At 46.6% G+C, this 23,206-nt stretch overlaps 1 protein-coding gene across 3 annotated transcripts in view; it reads right to left on the reverse strand.

Annotated features, from left to right (window-relative positions):
- MAP3K3 (mitogen-activated protein kinase kinase kinase 3) overlaps positions 1–23,206 on the reverse strand; it is a 61,574-nt gene that overhangs the window by 5,052 nt on the left and 33,316 nt on the right. For all 3 annotated transcript variants that reach the window (XM_082443138.1, XM_082443137.1, XM_082443139.1), the window contains 8 exons: positions 17,486–17,606; positions 8,103–8,236; positions 4,477–4,550; positions 2,604–2,671; positions 2,303–2,395; positions 1,477–1,668; positions 794–942; positions 42–173 (listed from right to left, as the gene is read on the reverse strand). In XM_082443138.1, coding sequence (XP_082299264.1) covers positions 42–173; positions 794–942; positions 1,477–1,668; positions 2,303–2,395; positions 2,604–2,671; positions 4,477–4,550; positions 8,103–8,236; positions 17,486–17,606 — 963 coding nt within the window. The remainder of the gene's footprint in view (positions 1–41; positions 174–793; positions 943–1,476; positions 1,669–2,302; positions 2,396–2,603; positions 2,672–4,476; positions 4,551–8,102; positions 8,237–17,485; positions 17,607–23,206) is intronic.

Consider the following 23,206-nt stretch of genomic DNA (forward strand, 5'->3'; position numbering starts at 1 on the left):
GGTCCTCTCTTGTGTGTCCCACATGCATCAGGGGCACATACCCCCGGCATGTACTCCATGAAGATGGTCAGCGTCTTCTCGGCACGGTCCCGCAGGCAGCCATAGTACTGCACTATGCGCTCGTGCTGCAAGTTCTTCAGCAACTGGATCTCACACTCCAGTGCACTCACCTCCTAGGGGAGAGGCCCAGTGGTCACCTAGGCTTTCAGGGCCCTGGTTCTACCTGCCTAGGATCAGCTCAGCTTGCCCTAGTCAGTGGCCTCAGAGGAGTCTGCCTGCCTTGGGAACTTCAGCTGGAGAAAAGGGGGGACTCTCTCAACTGTTTGGCCCTTGTCCACAATGCTGGCTAAGCCTTGGGATGGTGGCACTCCCATGCTGGAAGACAGCAGACAGTGGGGTGGGAGACGGGTTTGTGGGTGCAACTAAGCAGTTTAGATAACCGCTGTATTTGTCCACTCCAACTGGAATGAAGGTCACATCCAAAGCTAAGCTCCAAAGACAGGCTCCTTCCTGGTCTGAGAGCTGGGAGAGAGAGGCATGTCTGGTGAGGGTGGGGCAGGTACTGCTCTTTGTAGCACTGGCCATCACCTCCCAGTTTGGGCTGCTTGGTACTTTGGCACCAACTCAGTTCTTCATACCCAATCTCTCCCCTGGGCCAGGGTCAACAGCAAGGGAGCTTGGGAGGAAGAATGATGGGAGAAGCAACCTGTAGCATCTCGAGCAATTTGTGCAACAAGACAGGTATTTTCTTGAGAGGGAGGAATTGGAAGTCAGACCATGGGGAAGGCAGTACCTTGCTTGTCTCTGGACTGTCTGGGTCAAACTGGACCTGCTTGGAAGCAAGTTCTCGTCCTGTGTCCACATCATAGCACAAATAGACCCTGCCAAAGGCACCCTGGCCCAGGAGCTTCCCCCGGCGCCAATTGATGGGGGCACTGGGAGCTACAGGAGAACAGAAGGAAAGAGCATCAGAGTTCGTGCACTTAGTTACCGATATCCTGCCTCATCCTACAGAGGCCCGAGCTGCCCCCTCACCCGGCATCATCACATCTCTCAGCATAGCATCTCCACACCCATCTGGAACAGGCTCAGTGCCCTGGTCACTCAGACCTTAAGGCCCAAGGCCTGAGAAGCAGAGGATTGGCTAAAATAGTGGTTAAATGTTCATCCGAATTGATTAAATACCTTCATACTTCCAAGGCCCCCAAATATCTCATTATGTCAGGGATTAAGGAGACTGCTCTTCAGTTTAAACATGGAAAAACTAAAGGCCAGAGAGAAGTGGCTTGTCACACAACAGTGGAGTGAAGACTAAGGTCCGGGGGATCTGCTGCCCACCCTCGGGCTCTTCCACTGGGTGCGGATGGGCCAGAGCTGCCACTGCCAACAGCCCCGGTGGACCTGCTGGCCTCCCGCCCTGCAGCTGGTCTGAGCATCCCCTGGGCAGCCTCCACCTGGCCAGGGCCCACTCCTCACACTTGGTTGGCACGTTCCTCTCCTGCACAGAGAGGGCGTTCTCACTGTCCGCACTCCGCAGGCGCCCTCGGGGGTCCAGGTACTGCACTGCCAGGCCCATGTTCTCGCCATTTGTGCTCAGGGAGCGGCTGGAGGGCACCAGGGTGAACAGGTTGCCTTGATGACGCCGTATTCGGGGAAATGTTCTTCTGCCTGAAGGGTTGCAGGGGCCAGAATAGAGCAAGTCAGACCCCTGGCCACAGGCTGAATGTGCAAACCGGGCCATAACAGCAGCTCCAGTCGGGTGAGCTCTCCAGAACCTATCTGCCCTCTCACCTGACTCGTGCCAGAATGGCTAATGTCTCAAGCATCCTGAGAATCAGGACAAAAGCAGGAATTAGCAAGCAGCCAGATGGTTTAGGGAAACCTAGCCAAAGCGAAAGCATAGGGCTGGCCCCTATGTCCTACATCACTTGCAGGGCCAATCCACGGCTGATCTATTTTCCTTGGCATCCTAATCCTAAACCTCTGAGGAAGCTCCATTCCGTTTGCTGCGTGAGGCAGAAGAGGGCGTTGGAGAGCTGGCGCCCTGGAGCACGCTGTGCACTCAGACAAAGGACAGAGTTCCCAGAGGCAGCATCAGTCTACAAATACCAGCCTCCCTCTTTTTCTTTTTTTTTTTTAACCCTGACTCTACTGCCTCAAGCCTGGGCACAGTTCCTCAGGAATAAAGGAAACATGGGGCCTGGAGTGCCTGGGCCACCCGCTCCAGTGGCTTTTCCTGGAGGAGCTTTAACCACGTCCCTTCTGAGGTGGCCAGCAGGGGGCAGGGTGGAGGCGCACTCACCGTCATTGTAGTCCTTGTGGTGCACGGACACGTGGTAGCGCCGGGGGTAGGTTCCACCTTTGACCCCTTTGTCATAGAGCTGAGTTTCCCGATCTGAGTAGGAGAGAGGAATCACTGGCTTCTCGACAGGCCAATGTTAGTGATCCATTTAAGCCTCTAGGTCACCCGAGACCTCAGAGCAGCAAGCCCGAGAATTAAAATACAGCCCTGGCTTCTCTTCCCAACTCAGCCGTCAAAAGCAGACTGCCTGCAGCCCCACCCGGACACCCCGCAGTGCTCACCCAGGCTCTGGAGAACTCACCCGAGAACTCCTGTCTGTTGTCTGGGAAGCTCTGGGCTCGGGACATTCGTGATTTCCGGAAGGATGGGCTAGAAAAACAAAATGAATCACAAAGTAGACTTCAGGGTACCTCCAAAGCAGCTCAGCAGGGCAGAAGGCAGGATACTCAGACAGACTGCTTCTCCTAGCTCCTTCCCACACACGTCATTACATGGTAGGAAGCAGAGTTGGAGAGAAACAGCCCTTTTCTCAGCCTACTACTCTCTCTTCACTAGTCTGAGGCCCACATCTGACGGGACCCTGAATAATGAAGCCCTCCAGTGCTACCGACCTCCACCCTGGCTGCACAGTGCTTTATCTTACCCTTTCCTCCCACCTTGGTGACAGGGAAAGAGCTGCACAAAGTCCCTTGCCCAGCGCAGTAATAAAGACAGCAACAGCATCTTCCTTTCAGACTAATCACCACCGTCCCATTTTAGAGACGTGGAAAACTGAGGAATAGAAAGGTTAAAGGGCTTGTCCAAAACTATTCAACTAGTATTTGGTGGAGCTGGGTCTATATGGCTCCAGATCCCATGAAGGGAAGATGAAAGCTCTGACCTTAGGTTACGCTGGCCCTCAAGGAAGTAAAGTCCAGGTCACTGAGTCTGACTCCCAAGGAGAAGAAAACAAAGCATTCGGAGGGACAGAGGAAAAATTCAAGAATCAAGTGAATTATCTTTCCCAGCATCCACCTGAACGGTTCTTTCCCTCATGTGAGAGTGCCTTTTGAAAAGGTCATAGGTCAGACACTCTCAAGGCAGTGATGCAGGGGCTGTCCCCTACTTCCCAACTGCTAGACCTTCTGTGGTCCTGTCCCACAGCTCCCCTCCCCCGCCAGCGTGGCCACAAAGCTTAGAAGAGAGTTCAAAGCCAGAGTCAGTTCCTGTCCTGGCAGAGCCCTCAGTTTGCAGCAGCAACTCTGGCACTTTCACCTGTGCCTTCTTACTCTTTTGGTTGGAAAGCAAGCCTAAAATAAGGCTGCAGATTGGATGCCAACAAGCAACTGTGACTGTTCTATGATACCGAGAGGGGAGACCACGCTCACACGGTACAGATCTGGCCACGGTCACAGGGTGATGACCCACGTGAGCAATTCGTCAGTTACACAAAGAAAAGAAAATCCCCAGAACTGTTCCTTAGCCTCTGACCACAGTCCTAAGCCCAGCCGGACGTGGTCAAAACGTGCTCTTGGGCATAGTAAGGTCAAGGAGAGAGACTGCCTACATCAATGCCAAAGCCACCTCCAAACACCCCCACTGACGGGCAAACCAGCTCCACAGAACCATGTGGTGTGTAAAGGATGAGGCTTGTTCCCTCCCAAAGTGTAAGAACGAGATTACACACCAAGCATGCAGTGTGGTAAGCTAGGCAGTCTGAGTATCTTGTTTTCTGGTTTTTATATCCCAGTTTCTTATTCCACCAGAAAGACTTGGAGAAAAAAAAAGAAAGTAAACCCAAAGGTGATAATTCAGTTTTGTCCCCCAAGCATTGAAGGTCGTCCAGATCTCAGCAATGAGGCTAAGGGTACAAGGGCAGCATGTGTTATGTGGGAAGTCAAAACATGTAAAGTGCTTGGAACAACAGAGCAAGCATTTAATACATGTGAGCTGCTATTACAACCTATTACATTCATCTAATTATACAAACATAACATTCTCCCTGTTTGGAAAATTAAGGAGAGGGCTAGGAATGCTAGCGAGAGCTTTCTTTCCCAGAAGCGTGACGTTTTAACCATGGGCCTGCAGACCAGTGTGTAGTTCAGGGACACACAAACTAGCTGACTCTATTTCCTCAGCTCATCAGTTCCAAAAGTGCCTATGCACTAACCCCCGAACCAGCCGCAGTCTCATACCTGTCTGCGGACCTGTCCAAGGACTGGCAGCTTCCTGACAAGGAATTTTCAGCACTGCTCAGGGGATCCAGCATCTGCAAGGCAAGTCATACAATAGAACCCCAGCCCCAATCCCTGCCAAGGCCAGCAAATGGTCCTTTTTCTTTTCCAAAATATGAAAGTGCCCTTTCTCCGCCAGGGCAGTGGGAAGAATGGTTAGGAAGGTACCATCCTCCCCCGCAGTCTGAAAGGCAAGTTTCCAGGAGTGAGAAAAATGCCTGGCTGGCATCCCAAGGAGCTCTGCCAGGAGAGCAGAGCAGAGACGCTGCTGCTCTTGTTGGCATTTTCTTGGCTTGTGAGCGCTGGAGCCTGGTGCTGGAGATGGTCCTACCCTGCAGAGGCTTCCATTGCATTTGGGTGGGACCACAATGCTTCTGTTTACACGCCACAATTTATAATTTACAATTTATAATGGTATTGCCCTCATTTCACAGACAAGCCACTGCAGGTCTAGAAAGGTTAGGAGAATTGTCTGAAGTCATGAAACTAGTTAGTACACAGCTGACACAGAACAAAAATTTCCCAGTTCCTGGTCCTCATGCAGAGCCAGTAAGTATCTATGTAAGTTAAAATGTTTCTCTGGCCCTTGGTCAAATGCAGTAACAAAAAGCCTTCAGATTAGCTTTTTCTCCAACTAATCTCCCCTTTATTTTGCCTATGGGGGGTATTCACTATCAGAGAATTTATTATCTGAGATCCAAAGTTAAACATTACATAGGGAAGCAGAGGATCAGAACTATGAAAATTCATGAACAACTTTCATAAAATAGGTTCTCTCTTCCCATTTAATGCTGGAGTCCATCTCACCTATATTGTCACTCATATATTGTCATATATGATTTTTTTTAATTGCCAATCAAGGCAAATTAATTGCAAAGTAAAATCCCCAAAATCTTGCTAAGGATATAGGATTTCCCCAAGAGGATAGAACCAACACGGGAAAGAATTGCTCCCAAACCATAAAGTGCATATTTGGCAAAGTTAGATCAGATAACAGAAGAAGAGAGAATGAGCAAGTATAACAACATGACGGGTGTGATGAAGGAGGAAGAATACCAAAGGTTCAAGAGAGGCCTTTGGAAAATACACTGAACCCCGTGAAGGCTTCTGTAAAAAAAAAAAGGAGCCTCTTTAGGACAGTGCTGCCGAAGTCAAAGAGGAAGTGAAGGAAGTTATGTTGTGCTAGTAAAATTTTTGTTAGAAAAATTAAGCCAAAAAAAATTAGCTTGAATCATGCTTTGTTCATTCTAAAAATTAGCAAATAGATGCAACTATTATTACTCAAATCTGATTAAAGAAAAAACAAAATAAAGTTATCTTAGTTTCATTTTTCAAGAAAGTCCCAGTTGGATATTCTTTCACTATATACTATGCTGTTTTGGTCTCTGTTAAGTGGATTTATCTTGAATGGTCCATTAGCAGCAGCAATTCTCTTTAGCTAAAGAGGCAGGCACTGGGGAAGGACCTATGCATTCTCCTGCTGCCACCTTCCTTGGCCTGTTTCTAAAAGTCTATCCTCACTACAAGTCTAATACTCCCATGCCTTCCAGGGCCAGGCAGGTAAAGAAGTAAAAGGACCAGCATATAGGACCATGGAGAGGGATAGAGAGCAAAGGCAATCAAACTCATTAGCAAAGTCACCCCTAGTACAGCTGATGTACGGAAGCACTCTGGTTAGAGAAAATGGAAAGGATAGTCAGTAAGATATCCAAGAAGGGACTCTGCAACTAAAAGCACTCTAGGTCACTGTTCTAAACCTAAATTTATCTGGAAGGCAGGACTGTAGAAGAGAGAAGAGGCAGTGTAAAAATGCTTCTCATAGCCTATATAGTTTGAACAATGCTATACAGAGATTAGCTACTGAGGGGAAAGAAAAGTTGTAAGAATCAGTTTTAGGAAAAAGAAGTTATAAGAATCAGGTTTTTTTGGTAAAATCCCCCATGTGATGGTGCTGGCCTTCTACTGGATGCTTTTACCCTTAAGAAATTTCCCCTTTCAAGATCAAATCCCAAAAGTTTGTAAGACAGATCTTTTTCTTGCAATCAAAGCTCACTGAAAAAACTTCAGAATGAAGCCAGAGATCTCATTCTTGCTGAATTCACTAAGCCAAAGTGCCATTTTCATCAAGTGGGCCACAAGTTAAAAAAGCTAGCCATTAAAATGGGTAAGCCATTGTGGTAGACGCACCCTAGGATGTCCCCACTCCACCCCATCCCAGTAAGTCAAAGCCTTGCATAGCCCCCGACCCTTGAGTATAGGCAGAACTTGTAATTTGCTTCTAGTCAATAGACTATGGCAAAGAGGATGGGATATTCATTCCCATAATTGTGTTACATTATATGAGACTTCATCTTTTTTTTTTTTAATTTATTTATTTTACTTATTTATTTTTGGCTGCATTGGATTTTCGTTGCTGCGTGCGGGCTTTCTCTAGTTGCAGTGAGTGGGGGCTACCCTTTTGTTGCAGTGTGTGGGCTTCTCACTGCGGTGGCTTCTCTTGTTGCGGAGCATGGGCTCTAGGCGTGTGGGCTTCAGTAGTTGTGGCTCCCGGGCTTTAGAGCGCAGGCTCAGGAGTTGTGGCGCACGGGCTTAGCTGCTCCGTGGCATGTGGGATCTTCCCGGACCAGGGCTCAAACCCAAGTCCCCGGCATTGGCAGGCGGATTCTTAACCACTGCGCCACCAGGGAAGCCCGAGACTTCATCTTTGCAGACTAGAGCAAGAGATTCTTCTGCTGGCCTTGAAGAAGCTACCATATTTTGAGAGGGCCACATGGCAAGGAACTGCAAGTGGCTTCTAGGAGCTCAGAGTGGCCCCTGGCCGACAGCCAGCAAGAAAACAGGGACCACAGTGCTACAACCACAAGAAACTGAATTCTGCCAACAACCATGTGAACCTGGAAGGGAACCCCACGCTTCAGAAAGAAATGCAGCCTGGCTGACACCTGAGTGCAGCCTTGTGTGACCCTGAGTGGGGAACCCAGCTAAGTCATGCCTGGATTCTGGACCCAAGGAAACTGTAAAATAATAAATGTCTGCTGTTTTAAGCTGCTAAGTTTGTTGTTGTTTTATTTAGCAATAGATAACTAATACAGCTGTCTACTATCATAAAAGTCCACCCAAAGGAGCCAGTCCTACTTTGGACTGGTATACTCGTTACCTTTCATTAAGAAATATCAAAACTAAAATCTGGTTGAAATGAAAAACAAAATCTGTCTGTTTAGGACTGGTCACATGTTAAAACTCTGCTGAAATGACAGGTCGTTGTAAGGAAGTATACAAACAGCGGAGGGGCGTTCTGCAGGGAGACCAGTGAGAGGACCACGGAAGAGGAAAAATCTGCCAAATGCACATCCAGCACCAAGGAGGCTAGGTAGCTTAGATTCTGTCTTTGGTAGGAATTGATATTTGGCCCCTAGAAAGGAAAAATTCATATTTGGGCAGGCCTGGTTTACAAAAAAGCTACTGGATAGGACTCAAGTCCCTCACCTCCACACCATGCCCACTGAGAACTCCCCCTGCTAAGCTTGGTCCGACACGTCCCAAGACACACCCCAGCCCCCAAACCCCCATCCCCAGACTATACTCACGCACTGCTCGCTGGTCTCTGGGATGAACTCCCCCTCGCTGTTGATGCTGGTGTAGGACCCCTGTCTGGCAATCCGCTGCTGCCGCTCAGGCACGTAGCCAGGGGGAGGCGAGCTTCGGCCAGGGTTCTGGGAGCCTAGAGCACAGAAACATGACCTTTGAGTGCAGAGCCAGGACCTGCAGCCTGAGAGGAGCAGACCTGGGGCCAGCTCAGACCAAGCATCTGCTTGGTGGTGGAGAGCTGGTTTGGCTCTTTGAACATCCTGGAGGAGAGGGAGGGCCTAACAAAGTGCTGAGGTTCAAGGAAATTTCCTGAGCCAGGCAGCTGCCCCCCCTAATCCAAGGACCCCAAGAAGGAAGAAAAATACTTAAGAGAAAAGTTAAAGAATGGTGGGTAGGGTTGCTCTTTGAAAGATAGGCTTTAAAATGTTTTAAACTATTATTTTCAATGTCCTTCAAGAAACTGACTCCTTCATTCTTCTACACGAAGTCCGTCGTTCAGAATACAAGGATCACGCGGTTTGTACGGATGCTACGTTAATGAATTCACCACCAAGAGCACTTGGTGCTCCAATCTCTTGTTGGAGGCATCAACCCATACTCTCTCCAAGAACCACTGACATGATCTCGGGTGGGAAGGCTAACCTGAGGCTCTTGGTAGTCTGGCTTCCCCACTTGACTCGAGGGCAGAGGCCAGAAACCAAACTGCTCTAAAAACAGGCATAGAATTATGCTGGATTTCCACTTGCAACACCTCACTCACAGGGTAGAGGTTACCAATTCTGAGATAAGGAGGTACCTGAACCATGCCTTTCAAATGATCTCAAACAGCCCATGGAGGAAAGAGTCTGTTTGTCCACGTTTTCTAAGCCCTGGCAGAAACTGATGCTGCTCAGAGTATAAATTTAGGGATGTTATGAACTAACAGAGCAATGAAATCAGCCAAGGCAATTTTTCTTTTCTCTCTCCGCCCCCCCCACAACCCCCTGGCCACCTGCACAGCATGCGGGGTCTTAGTTCCCCGACCAGGGATCAAACCCTCGCCCCTGCAGTGGAAGCACAGTCTTAACCATTAGACCGCCAGGGAAGTCCTTCTTTTCTCTTTTATACTCTGTTACCTTGTCTTTAATTCTCACAACACTCCTACAGCGGAGGTGCATTATTATCATCCACAGTGTGCAGAAGGGGAAGCCAAAGCCCAAAGTCACGTAGTGTCTTAAGGGTGGTGCTGCATCTAGAAAACAGGCCTTGTGACTCCCAGTATATTTCAGCCACGGCAATTTTGAGACCACAGTTTACTTCCAAAAGGGGCAGCCATGCTGCTCATACGTTCCCCATAAGCAATCCAAACAGGGGGGGCGATCCCACCGGGATCCCACCCATGGGGAAATGTGACAGCCTTTCTGCAAGGAGCAGGAGGGAGGCAAATATGGGGGTTTCTTGACAGCACAAGGGCAACACAGTGCCATGTCTCATGCAGCTCAAATTCAGAGTTGTTCTGTCAGTGACCACTTGTGAGTTGGATGCAAGATGCCATCTGGCCGACAGAGGGCTCGAAGGCAATGACAAGATGGAGGTAAGGGGAAATCGAACAAGAAAGCTACTCCATTTTTCAGAGGGCCAGATGTCAAAGATCCATGCAGCTGGCCATTTCCCTTGCCACTGTAGCACAAAATGCCAGTGTAACCATGAAAAAAAAGATAGTTTTCTTAAGCCCTAGCATGCCCCAAAGCACAGAGCACTTTTTTAACACATGGCTTACAAACATTAGCCCAGTGCCTACTTCCCACTTCCGGCTTTGGAAAACATTCTAGTAGCCCACAGGTTCTATGGAAATCCAATCCCTATGCTGGCAACATTTGTCAGCAGCAGAAGCGACCTAAAAAGGTGAGCAAAGTATAGTAAGAAAAGCCTAGGCTTGAAAATTAGATAAACAGAGGTTCAAATCAGGCTTTCACTTATTAGCTGAATGATTTAAACTCTCATCTAAATTTCCTCATTTCAAAAATGGGAACAACTATCTACCTCATAACCGTTTTTGGAAATTATAAATGAAATGTGGTAGCACAGGTACACATATACGTGGTAGGAACTCAGTAGAATTCCATTCGTTCCCTTCACTCTGTGTAGCAGATATAATGGGTTAGATAGACTCAAGAGCCATTCTACCCTTCTAGTGTGCCTTCCAGCACTTCAGAAGTTAATCAGCTAAAAGCTATTCTAAGACCTCCTTTCGGTTCAGCCAGTCAGACACACTTGTGTGAGATCTGGACGGCTTCCTGCTGTTCCTGGGCACAGTCCTGGAAGCCTTGGTTTTTCTGCTGCAGCACTAGCAGAGGCCCCACACCTGATCTCTAGTTTTCCTGATGTCAAGACACAGGTGCAGGTATCCCTGTGTAAGTGGTGTGTGGACAGAGCAGAGGCGCCCTGTGCTTCTGGATCTGGTGGCTTCCTCATTACAGAAGGAAGAGGAGCTCTGCAGTGTGTCTTTAGACTTAGAGTCTGTTTCTCACTCTTCATGATTTTACAGCCAGAATGTGCACCAAATGCCTCTTCCTGAAACTAGTCCGAGTGGATTCTGTTCTGTGCAACTGAACCCTGACCAATACATTCTGGAGAGAAAAGGTATTACATATTTGACCTACAACAAACAAAAAATGTCTCTTGTGAGGAACTGATGAGAGAGGAAGAAAAACTCTTACGTATTGATGATATCCGACACACTGGTCCAAACTACCCCCAGGTAGGCTGAACTACCCTCGCTCTGTTACACGGAGCATCTAGGGTGAGACCTCCCCGGCACAAAAGATCCCTGGCCCCTCAACACCCATTCTCTCCTTCACCGGCTGCCACTGAACTCTCCCCTGGTTCTGCAGGTGGGATGGGACTAGCTCACATGAGGCCAGCACTACAGACCCAGGAGGGGCTGGGGGAAAACAGCAAAGGTTTTCTGAGCTTTTATTTCCAGCCAGAGACTTTCACTTTTTCCAATACACATTGCTGCCTGCCGAGAGCCAGCCTTGTTATCTGATGGGCAATGGGCCAGGGGCTATTGTGCACAGGCCCACAGCTTGGGGCAGGAAAGGGAAGTCTCCCCAAACCAATGGCTATCAGAGGAAGCGAATGGAAAAACCAGGAGTTGGCAGAACTGCTCCAGAGCATTTTCAGTTTTGTTTTTATCTTCATTTCAGAAATTAGGGGCTAATGAGACACACAACAGCATCTGAGAACGAGTGAGACAGGGACCTGAATAGGACAGGATACTGAACTGTAAGACTACTGATCCTCACATATTTACCAGCAGGGACAACCGTGAGCCAGACGGCACGAACACAGTGCTACGCAAGACGCCGCTCATCCTAGGTCTCAGAAGGCAGGCAGCTTCTCTGGGCCACCCTTCCCTGGCATTCCAGCCTGATCTTGCTCTAGTCTCATCAGGCCACTTATACCAAGGGGCCCCCTCTCAGCACCAGCGGAAGTAAAAGAACAGAGTAGTAATCCTGTGCTCAGAAGGCTCTCTTCTGAACAAGGATTTCAGCTGCCAGTTGTCTGCATTCCTCTAGGGCTTGCTGGCTCTCTGCTTGACTCCTTGATCTGGGGCAGCAAAACCCTTACCCTAGGATACGGTTGATTCTTTTGCTCTGTCTTCTGACTCAAAGCTGAAAGCTAGGTTCTCAGACTCTAGCCCTTCTCATAGGAGACTCCTGTCAGGAAGCTGATGCAGTCGGGAAGTTGCCTCCACAGGGAGCTAGTTCTAGGGCTTTGGGTCAGTGTTAATGTGCAGGTCATTGCAAGTACAAAGAGAGAGCTTTTTTCAGCCATCGACTATTTTCTCTAAACCTTGTTCTCTCTTAGGGAGCTGATGAGGGGAAGAATCAAATCTTTTTTTCTTCTTCAATATCCTCGCACTGGACCAGGTTGTGCAGAACAGAGCTTCTCAATATTTTCATCTCGTAAGACCTTGAGAACATCCTGTGTTTCAACTTTCAAAACTTCCATTTTATTTTGAAGTTGTGACCACCACTAAACAGTTTCTGGTCTCATCTAGTATCACAGAAGAATTTTTAGCAAGAAGGAGAAAAAAACCTGTGCAGTGAAGGAAGCTGATCTTTTTGTTTCCATGTATGTGGTCACTACCTCTGCAGTCCTGGTTTCCACTCTTGCATATCTGTACCAGGACTGGAGGTTTGCACTGTGTATAGCTCTCTAACTTGTTACTGCCTGGGTGTCACTGTAAGTCATCTCATCCTTTCAACATTCCTTTTTTTCCTCTGCCTGAGTTTTTCCTCCTCTGCTCTCAGAGGAAGAGGGCTGCCCTCCTCCTTACCAAGGCACTATAAGCCCTCTGCCTGGACTCCCCAGTTCACCCCCAGCAGGAGTCAGCTCCCCTATGGTCCCCTCTTCACCACCTTCAATCTCCTTTTCAGCTGTCTTTGTGCCTCCCTTGATAAATGTGCTCAGATCTCTAGCCTAAAAAATATCCTGACCTTATTTCTGCCCACCTCTTTTTTTCTTTTATGGCCAAACCCCTTGAAAGAACTGATTGCCTCTACTCATCAGCTACCCATTCCTTAGTGGGGCAATCTGGCTTGCCCCACTGTGGGACGCGGTGGCAGGACGAGGAGCAAGATGGAATAAGAACCGAGGCGAAGGACTTAAGATGCACCAGACCAAATGGGAGTCAGATGTGGCAGGGACAAGTCCTTTAGTTGATGGCTTAAGGGCACTACCCACTGCATTATGGAAGAAATAGTGCTTGAGCTCAGCTTCAAAGGTGATAGAATTTCTACAGGCAAAGACACAAGGAAGGGTAAATTCACGTAGGGAAATTCCATTTGCCTTGTCTGGAGATCTTCCCACAGGGGTCTCTCTTTTGGGTTAACACATTCCCTAGTAAGTTTTATTTATTTATTTATTTATATTTTTATTTTATTTTTAGCAGACTAACTGGCTTGAAAAAAAACTGGAATTCAAGGTACGTATATTATGATGGAAAAAACAAAAGGTAAACAGGATAGCTGGTTTCAAATACCTGAAAAACTGTCATATGAAAGATGTTATCTGTGTTGCTCAAGAGAGCAGTACTAGAGTCAATGCGTAAAGTGAGAGAAGGCAGAATTTCAATTCAAAATAAGGATGAACCTCGAATAAAGAGACCTGTCTAAAATTGGGGTGGGCTTCGTTGCACTTCCTCATTACTGAAAAAGGTTGCAGTGGGAGCTGAATGACCTGCGTGCTTAGTCTTTCACTCACAGGCACTGGGAGCGCAGGTACAGTAATGTTGGTGGAGGAGGAGGGCAGAGAGCCCCCTCCTGCTGGTGGGGGGTTGAATCACTAAGGCTTCTCGTTTAACCCCATTTGTAGAGCTAGGACTTCTCCTAGTCCCTCATGCTTAAACCTTGACTTCTCTCTTTCTGTTTCCTTCTATTCCAGAAGGCCTTACCCTGTACCAGCACAGCAAGCACTCAGACATTTGTGGATGAAAATGACAAGTTTGTGTCTCTTACTCTTGGTCTGTCCTTTCCAACCTGGCTGGTTCCATGTAACGCCTTCTTCCCACCTTCTCTTACTTTCCCTCCTACTCCTCTGGTCACTCCTTTCCTGCGTCCTTTGCAGGCTCATCCTCCTCTAACTGGCCACTGTCCGGATTTCTAAGGCTCAGTCCCAGGCCCTCTTCTCATCTCACTTTGTAGTCTGTTTAGAAACTCTCATCTGGGCCCATGGCTTCGACTGGACAATTTCCAATTGTTTCTTCTACCTCTGGTTTTCTCCCCTCTGAGCTAGAGATCTGTATAGTTAGCTGCCCATCTGCTATCACCTCTTGACTGTCTCTTTTTTTTTTTAAAACACTAATATGTTTATTGGTGAATCGATAATCATACCAAAATATTCATAATTATACCAATTCAACCTGTCTAAAACTTTAGGTCTGCCCTTCTCAGTGCCTGAAACCAGGCTCTCTTCTAGTCTCTGTCTTGGTGGAAGGCACTGCCAATTATCCAAATCCACAAACCAGTAACCTACATCCTGCTGTCTCAACACCTGAAAATCCAATCCAATACCACAGTGGTTCGTAAACCTTTTGAACTTAGAACCCTTTTCCACTTCTAAAATTTGGGACACCAAAGAGCTTTTATTTATAGGGGTTATATCAATTGATATTTATTGTATTAGAAATAAGAGTCAAAAAATTTTAAAACACAATAATACACAAGTACACATTCCATTAGCCATAGAGCAATGACATTACCTCAGGCAGGTAACCTCTGGAAAATTCCACTATATATATGTGAGAGCCAAATCATGTCTTAGTATTATTATGAAAATAGCTTTGACCTTGCAGATCCTAAAAGGATCTCAGGGACCGCCCACCCCCGCCATGTCCCCAGACCACGATGCCATGTTCGGTTGGCTTTACCTTCTAAATGCCTCAAATCCACCTGTTCCTTCCTCTCTCCACTACCCTCACTAGCCTAATCCACGCTGCTGTCTTCTTTCACCTGGACCACTGCATTAGCTAATACGGTTCTCCCTTGGATCCATGGTGCCCCTCTTTGATCGGCTCTCCACACTGTATGCAGCTGGAGCAATCTTTTCAAAATACAAATCTGAATATGCCACCCATTCCTTTTCACTTAAAAATCCTCAGGTGGATTTTCACTGCTTTCAACGTAAGGATCAAAATCTTCATCACGGTCCCCAAGGCTCGGCCTCCCTCCCCAGCCTCAGCCCATCCTCCTTTCCCTTGTTCTCAGCTCTCCAGCCCTCAGGGCTTCCTTCTGTTTCTCAAACACACCACACTCCCTCTGCCATGAGGCCTCTGCATGGGTAGCTCTCCCGCCTGGGGCTCTCCTCCCTATATCCCCTTTGAGTAACTCCCCTTCATGCTCTGGGTCACAGCCTAAGGCTTCTCTGGCCCCGAAATCAGGTCACATCCTTCTGTTACACGTGCTCACAGCACCACACACCTTCTGGTCGCAGCCTGTAATTATAGATGGGTCACATCATGACACATAAGGTCTGACCTCCCGCAGGTGTGTAAGGGCCATAGGGACAGAACTGTGTGTTTTGCTTCCCATGATTCTGGCACACAGCAGATACTCTGGCAATTATTTCTTGAATGAATAAATGAACAAATGAGTAAAAATGCAGTTTGACAGGGAGAGGGATACAATAACAAGACAATGTGATAAGCATTAGAATAGAGATGGGTACAAGGGGTCACCGTTCCCAGTGGCTTCCCACCGCCCACCGAACAAGCCCACGTGCAGTCAAGGGTCCCCAGCCAAGGCAGGCATTCTTTCCCAGCCTTCTCTACTTCTCCAAATATCAATACACGAGCCAGTCTGAAGGATAAGCGGGATCTCCACCAGCAAATCACTGAAATGCCCTCTCTCCTCATCCTTGCTTATGGAAATCCTCCATAATCTCTAAAAATCCCAGAATGCATTTCCCAGGTCATTCCAGTTAGAAATAATCTCTGCCATTTTCCAGCTTTTAGAAAGGCTGGCAGGCTCTGCCCACTTCTCTCGTCAAACCCACCATTCCAAACCACCTGGGGTTCTCAGAAGCCACCACCTTCTTCTGTGATCGTGCCTGGCAGATGCCCTTTTCTGTGCCCGGAGTATCTGTCCCTGTGCTCAGTAAATCTTCCTTCGTTTGTCAGCTCTGATGTTCCCTCTCTTTAGTGAAACCTTTCCCCAAAGTCCTGGGCGCCGCTGGTTACTGCCTGCTCTGTGCTCCCGCACCACCCTCAGCCTCCCAGGTGCCTCCACCGTGGCACTCATGCCAGCCCAAAGGCTGGTACCTAATGCTTGCTGACTGAGGGAATCCAGGATGTGTGTGTGCTGGGAGGCTGTGTTGCCCAGTCTCTAGATAGATAGGAAGTCGTTCATAGAAATCTTACTCCCAGTGAGATTTCAGCCCTCTCAGACAGGGAAATTCCATATACGGCCCCTACAGTGAGGGCCCAGCATTTAGCCTCCACACACAAGTCACAGGCACTTGCTTAGGAGCCGGAGGCCCAGTCACTGCCCTGTGTCCATCCTCACGGCTTACTCCGCAAAGGAGCAATGCTGCCCTCCTCCAGCCCCTTGCTCTCTACAAGGGCTCTGGAACAGAGGCCAAACCAGCAGAGATTCCCAGGTTCCAGGGCACCTGGATTCTAGGGCCAGAGATACTCTGGATAAGGTTTCCTTGTTGGGGTGCTGGCTCTCTCCTCAACCAGCTTATTGAAAACGCAGCCACCAATTATCCACAATGTTAGGGAAATATGAAACACATATACAGACTTTCAGCTTGGCAACACTTACTACCAGTGCTTGCTAGGGTTCCAGAAATTACTCAGTGAGGCAAAGTCAGTGCCTCAGCAACACATTCTTCCGGCTGCCCCCTGAGGAGGCTTATCACTCCCAGACAAGCTCAGTGACAGGACTGATGCTCAGACCTCCCCAAGCTCAGCTCTAGATCTCCAGAGAGCAGCTCAGTTTGATGCAATTCTACCTGTATGGACAGACCCTGCATGGACAGACCCTGCGTGGACAGACCCTGTGTGGACAGACCCTGTGTGGACAGACCCTGTATGGACAGAACCTGTATGGAAAGACCCTGTATGGACAGACCCTGTATGGACAGCAGCAGGGCTCTCAGCAACGTTAGGGCAGCAACCTCAACAGAACTATTGTTAAGGCCAGACTTCCCTCTTGAAATAAACTGCACGATTCAAGAAATGAGCTTTCTCCTCAGACTGTGGGAAATGGGATCCAGAGCAAAACTGGATCGCCTGGTATAATGCACAGACCTGATTTAGATTCCTTTCCTGGGGAGGCCTGGCAGCAGCTACATAGCTTTCTTCCTAATGAGCCAACTGTATTTACTACGTCAACAGTCTCCTGTCCTTCCCAGACAATTTAGTTTGACTCTCCAGGAGTTTCGTTGGAGAAACTTCGTTCCACCTTCCTTGAAGCATTAGGACTCCTCAGGAATCACAAGCAAGAGGTTTGATGTCAAAACTCAATCTTGGACCTGATTCGTAACTTCACAAGTCCCCAGTCCTTTGGGGAAAGAATGGTCAAAAATGAGGGCATAGTGCTGCTGGAGGTCTTCACGCAGATGTTTGAGGAGGTCGCTTTTTCAGGGCTGCTGAAAAGGAATCTGATTCCGCCACCACGTCATGAGAGTGTGAGCTCCCGGAGGGTCAGGACTCCATCCCAGTCGCTTGTCTATTTCTTCTCCCCAAAGAAAAGCATGGAAGACTATTCCGAACAGCGTAGCAGTCAATAACATTTGATGACTGTTTCATAATAATTAATTTTTTAAAAGAATATTAAACAAAAAACATGGGCAGATAAATTAGATGAGAGGAAAAAAGGGGTGAGATACTCACTGACAGAGAGGTGCCTGCTCCTAGGCTCAGGGGGCTGGTAGATGGTATTTATGTCTCCTGCAGACTGGGAAGCTTTGATCCGCACCTGCCTGGACACCCCGGAGTGGGGAGGGGAACTGGTCTGCAAGATAAGAGGAAAAAGGCTGAGCTCGCTAAGCAGGCAGGCTTAGAAAGGCCCCCCGCCCCCTCCCTCGGACTCCCCATGCTCTCAGCCGCCATCACGCTTTCACTACATGAGCTACCCAGCTTTCCCTCAAATCTCACTCCTCAATTCATCTTGGCAAATCACTATTTACTCAATGCAGTTATCCAGCTTCACTGATATAGAGCACTGAGACCCGGTGCTCCAATTTATTAGGTGATGACCCAGACACAGAAGAATAACAGGCATTCCTGTAATAATGTGCCAAACAGAAAAGCGTTGTAAATACCCTCTCATAAAACTCTCCAGAGAGCTTGGGAAGAATAGCAGGAAAAGCAGGAAATTATTTCAGTGGCAAGATCACCTGCCACGTGGGGGGTCAGAATGGAGAATGGTGGCAACTTCTGCACCAAAAATTCTGGTTGATAAACTTTTAAAAAATAGCTTGATATGCTGCTTCTTCCCCAACCATAATCACTCCTGGAAAATTAAGGTAAGAAGATCTCAGCTGCTTCATATTACTGGGGTTTACATGTGAACCATCTCAGGATTGCGTTCATCTCAGAAAGGCTATCAAGGTACCATTCTGCCAGAGGTCAAGGACTTCAGAACAGGGTCAGCAGCCTTGCCACATCTACCCCACTTTGCACTGACCCAGTTGGGCCTCAAGGTGAGCCCTTGAGAGAAAACAAAGCAACAGAAAGGGGCCCTTGCACTGAGAAAGCTTAAAACTGAAGCTTGGAGGTGAGCAAGTGATGTCAGGATGTGCTCATAAATAAGCAGAGCACTATGGAGAGTGGGAGCTCAGAATTTATAAATAATTTGGGTCAAAGTTTCTACTTGTTTCTCTCTCTCTCACCTCCTGTAAGAAAAAAAAAAAGGTCCAACCTAAACAAACTATATCCTGTCCTCCAGGAAAAAGGCTTCCCGCTCTCAGGGCTAAGTTCAGCTGCCAAGCAGCCTCCTCTAGTCCCCCCACGCCAGACTTTATCACATGCAGGGCTGTCTTGACAAACTGTCTTGCTCTAACGGGAAGTCAGACCAAGGGGAAGTGAGTGTTCTTGCTAAAGCCTCCAATGTGCAATAGCTCTCTGCCGAGGGTCAGAAAGGAAAAAACAATCAAAGCCACACGCTGGGGAAGCAGGCCAGTGAAGGGCAAGGAAAAGGCCACAGCCTTACAGTCAGAAAGAGGAGAGCTGCACGCTGAGCACCCCAAGGACACGTGCTTAGACACGGGGCCTTACAGAAGGTGGGGGTGCAATACATCCTGGCAACACGGGTCTGAAACGTACCAAAGAACATACATTCTAAACTCTCGATTTTAAGTCTAAAAGCTGAGCCAGGAGGTTCAACAGCCGGCATGAGCACAGGTTTCTAAAAGGAAAGGCTGACTGTGGCAACAGTTGGAAAACAGATGAAGGGAATCAGGGAAGGTTTCAAAGCAGGGCTTCCCACATTTTCGTGTGCACACAAATCACCTGGGACCTTGATGAAGTGCAGATTCTGATTCAGTAGGTCTGGGCTGGGGCTGAGAATCTGCATTTCTAACAAGCTTCCAGGTGATGCTGACGCTGCTGGTACACGGACCACACTTAGGGCGGCAAGGTCTTAGGAGGTGAGTCACACTTGGGTTTAAGGCGATGGTTCTCAGCCCGAGCCGCCCAGCACAACTGCCTGTGGGGTTCTTAACACCTCAGGCCAACTACAACAGAATCTCTGGGGGTAAGGCCGAAGGATTGGTGTTTTTTAAATCTCCCCCAAGTGTTTGTAATAGTCAGTCAAGTTCAGAAAACCCTGATTTAAGGAGATAAAAAGAATGGCATGGTAAACAAAAATGAGGTTGATGCAAGGATTCAGTGAACCTTGAACAAGACCTAGAAGTGGGAAAGAGAGGAAGGAGGAAGGTGGGACTAGGAAAAATAAAAGGGACCTGTAAGAGAGTGAAAGGAGAGCTAACAGGTATAAAGTGTGTAGCTGGCAAAACATTCTAAAGACAGCAAATAGAATGGTCATTTCATTTGACCATTCAATGAAAACCTCACTGAAAGGCTCTGGGGGTAGCAGTGTGCTGTGGCCGACACAAACAACATGAAAAATTACCAGGGAACCACATGCACAAAGACTGCAGTCACTGGAAGCTAGGAGATTAGCAGAAAAAGAGATTATAAAAGTTGACCCACAAATCATCTCAATAAAAGATTTGGTGCTATCAGACAAAGGGAACAGGTGGATTCAACGATGCAGGGGGAAAAGAAGAGGTGTGTGTGTGTTTGCTTTAGTTTGGTTCACGGACACATGAGCTGAGAAATGGCACCTTGGATGTCACTAGTCCTCTGCTTCAATGGTGGCAACAAGAGACATTTGCATGGAAGACCACGACAGTTATGATAGCTGTGGAAGAATCCAGGTTATTTAATAGATTTACAGCTTTAACATCCATGAATTTATTAAAAGCCTTAAAAAAATCTGCTTTGAAGCTATACAACTTGAATAAAGGATGCCATGTTTATACCCCTTATACAAATTCTTGTTTCTGTTTTGTTCTATGATAATCCTCAATATTCAAGGGGTTCATTCAAATTGAGATTAGGTGACTCAATCTGTGTTTTTATTATCCCTACTCTTCAATGCATCACAGACTTTGTTTATACATACGTATGCTTCGGCTTCCTTTCCCGACTAAAGAGTTCCAGGCTTTTTAGGCCATACGCATATAAAACTGACCCCAACCCCTTATAAAGTTTGTCTTCCCTTGGACCTTTCCTAGCTCACTTAACCTTCTGAGCTGTGGGGAAGAGAATGACACATCTCACAAGTTTTCCTCACGGGCAACATTATACCTTCTGCTCTGTTTCTAATGAACCGTGAAAGAACCTGGGTGAGGTTTTCCAAGGACTACAATAATTCTAAGACCCCTTTCCTGGATGGTATCTAATACATACTCGACTACAGTCTGAACATCTGCATTCAAGACCAGCTCTGTCACTATTTACTGTTTCACCTAGGGCAAATCACTCTGAGCCTCAGTTTCCCCAGGGGTAGACTGGCGATAACAGATGCCTAACCGACCGCTCAAAGTTGCAAAAACCGAATGAGAGATGAAAGTACCTTATACATGTAAAGTGTAATGATTTTTAAACAGGGGCCAGACTGAAGCTATTCTACCCAACAAGTTTCATTTTAACTTCCTGCACTTGCCCCATTAGTTTCTTGGAAAACTGAAAATAATTACCATTTAGATTATCCTTGATATTTTGAACTTAAATAGTGTCAAATTCATTGATGGGAAATTTGGGAAGTGGGCAACATTTAGATGAGAAGATTGTAAGTTTACTTTTGTCAGAGAGAATCTGAGGTAACAAAACAAAATGCCATTCACAGTTTAAGGTGGTTGGGCATTTAGTTTTCATCATATGCAGATACAAGTGACAACAGAATGTTAAGCTTGAGATTATGTTATGACAGTGGAAAGGTCGAGAAAGTTATAAGAAAGTCAAGAGCAGAAAGATAAATTAAGAGTTAGATGCACACATGTTTAGAAAAGAAGTCTGTAATAGGAAAACAGCTAAGAGTTGATGGCCCAAGGCAGAGGGCTAGGGCAGCAAGAACTACTGAAGGAGACGGTGAAGTATCTTAAAATGGCAGTAAAACCAAGGCTAGAGAAAGACTCTTCAGACTAAGAGGAGGTTCTGTGATTGCCCAAATCCAGGAGTTCTCAGGTAAAAACAATATTGAAGCCTAAGACCCGGCCTTGGCCAGGCGAGATGGGAGGAGTATGACTTTCCACCTTGGTGAGGGATGAAGACAGAGGAAAGATCAGAAGCTGTCATAGAAAGATCAATACAAAAGGAATCCGGAGAGTAGAAAGAGATAGTACATTTAAAAACAGGAATAAGAAGGGAAGTAAAGGTATAGGTGGTAACAAAAGGTGGATGAGTTGACAGATTGCTAAAAATGGAGGAAACTAAGTAGAGAACAAAGTGGCTGACAGTTACCATCAAGAGGAGATGAAGACCAGGTCGATATGGTATCCTGGAGAAGTGTATGTAAAGTGTGATCTGTGGGCTGGTGCCAGGGTACAACCTGTGGTGTATACCAGTCCTCAACAAGGTAAATACCAAAATGGAAGAGCAACTCTTTAAGCACTTTTACAACAATTTGGCAGTGACTCATGTCTATTGAACTTAACAATAAAAGTTGTGGGTTTGTATTTTATACGTCTCTAGTTAATTTTTCCATTTCACCTTTCACGTTTTTAAAAAAGAATTGGTCCATAACAGATTAGAAACTAGAAGAATAAAACTGATATTTCATCACAAACAGAGAAGCACTTCTAGAAGTAGGACTCCTAAGCACATAGCAATTTTGGATCATGATACCTCTGTTTATTGAGAAGCCTGAGGTCTAGCTGAGGAAGTCCCCAAGAAAAGATTTCATCACCACCAATGCCACTATTAGTCTTAAATGTAAATCTTTATAAATGCAAAAAATAGGAGTAGCTTAAGTGTTCCAACAGTAGCAAAAATGGTTATTTAATTAAATTATGGTATATCCACTCAATGGACTTATGCATCCTTATAAATTATAATCATGAAGACTGTATATTAACAGAAAAATGTACATGACAATGTTAAGTGAAAAATTAAAGTAGAAAATTGTATAAATACCATGACAACACTTACAGTGTGTATACATATGGCCAAAGAGGGGCGTATGCAAAAATAAATCAATTGTGTTACGGTGCTAGGATTATGTAAGACGGTCTTCTTTTTTTTTTTTTTTTTAAGTTTACAATAAGTTATACTGACTTTATAATAATTTTAAAAAATAAACATCCTTAGAAAGAGAGGCATCAATGTGGCACTTATTTTATGTGATATCTAATGCCACGCCATGAGTGTCAGAGCTCAGGTGGTCATCTTTCAAACAGCGCTGGTGTTGCAGCAGTATCTGCAGCTGAGTGCACCCCTTAATGGATGGGCAAGAGAATGCAAAGAACTAGTCGTCTACAGCTTCTCATCAGGGGAGTGGAGGGATCACCATCAGGGGTGCTAGTTCCCAGTTAAACAATCACATCATTAAACTAAACCCCAATTCCAGCTTCTTCTGTAAAGAAGGGGTTTGCAGAATATGATTTCTGCTTGACTCCTGCTAACAATTCAAGAAGTATTCACTGTGTTCTCTTAAGCGGATAGGTTCCAAAACAAGACACAGCTCCTGTTCTCAAGGAGCTTATAATCTTTTGGGGTAGAACTTACAAATATGCAACAACTAGAGGGCAATTACTCAGGAACCTATAAACTAGTGTGCAAATTATATCTAATGACTAAAGGAACAGGGAATAATGAAAATGGTCTCAGTCAAAAATACTGACCAAACTGCAGCAGGTAAATCAAGCTAGAGCCTTAAAAAAGGTTGACAACCATGGTCTGGCAAAGAGGAAGAAGGAAGAACTGCAGAATAGTGGAAGCATGCTGAAGAACTTGGAAAGATGAGACTGGGGAGTTGAAAGGAAGGGTAGTTAGTGATAAACCTTGGGTGCTAGGCTACATTGAGATCTTACATGACAGGCCATGAGG

This window comes from Balaenoptera physalus (assembly GCF_965194825.1).
Source record: "Balaenoptera physalus genome assembly, chromosome: 20".
NCBI lineage: Eukaryota > Metazoa > Chordata > Mammalia > Artiodactyla > Balaenopteridae > Balaenoptera > Balaenoptera physalus.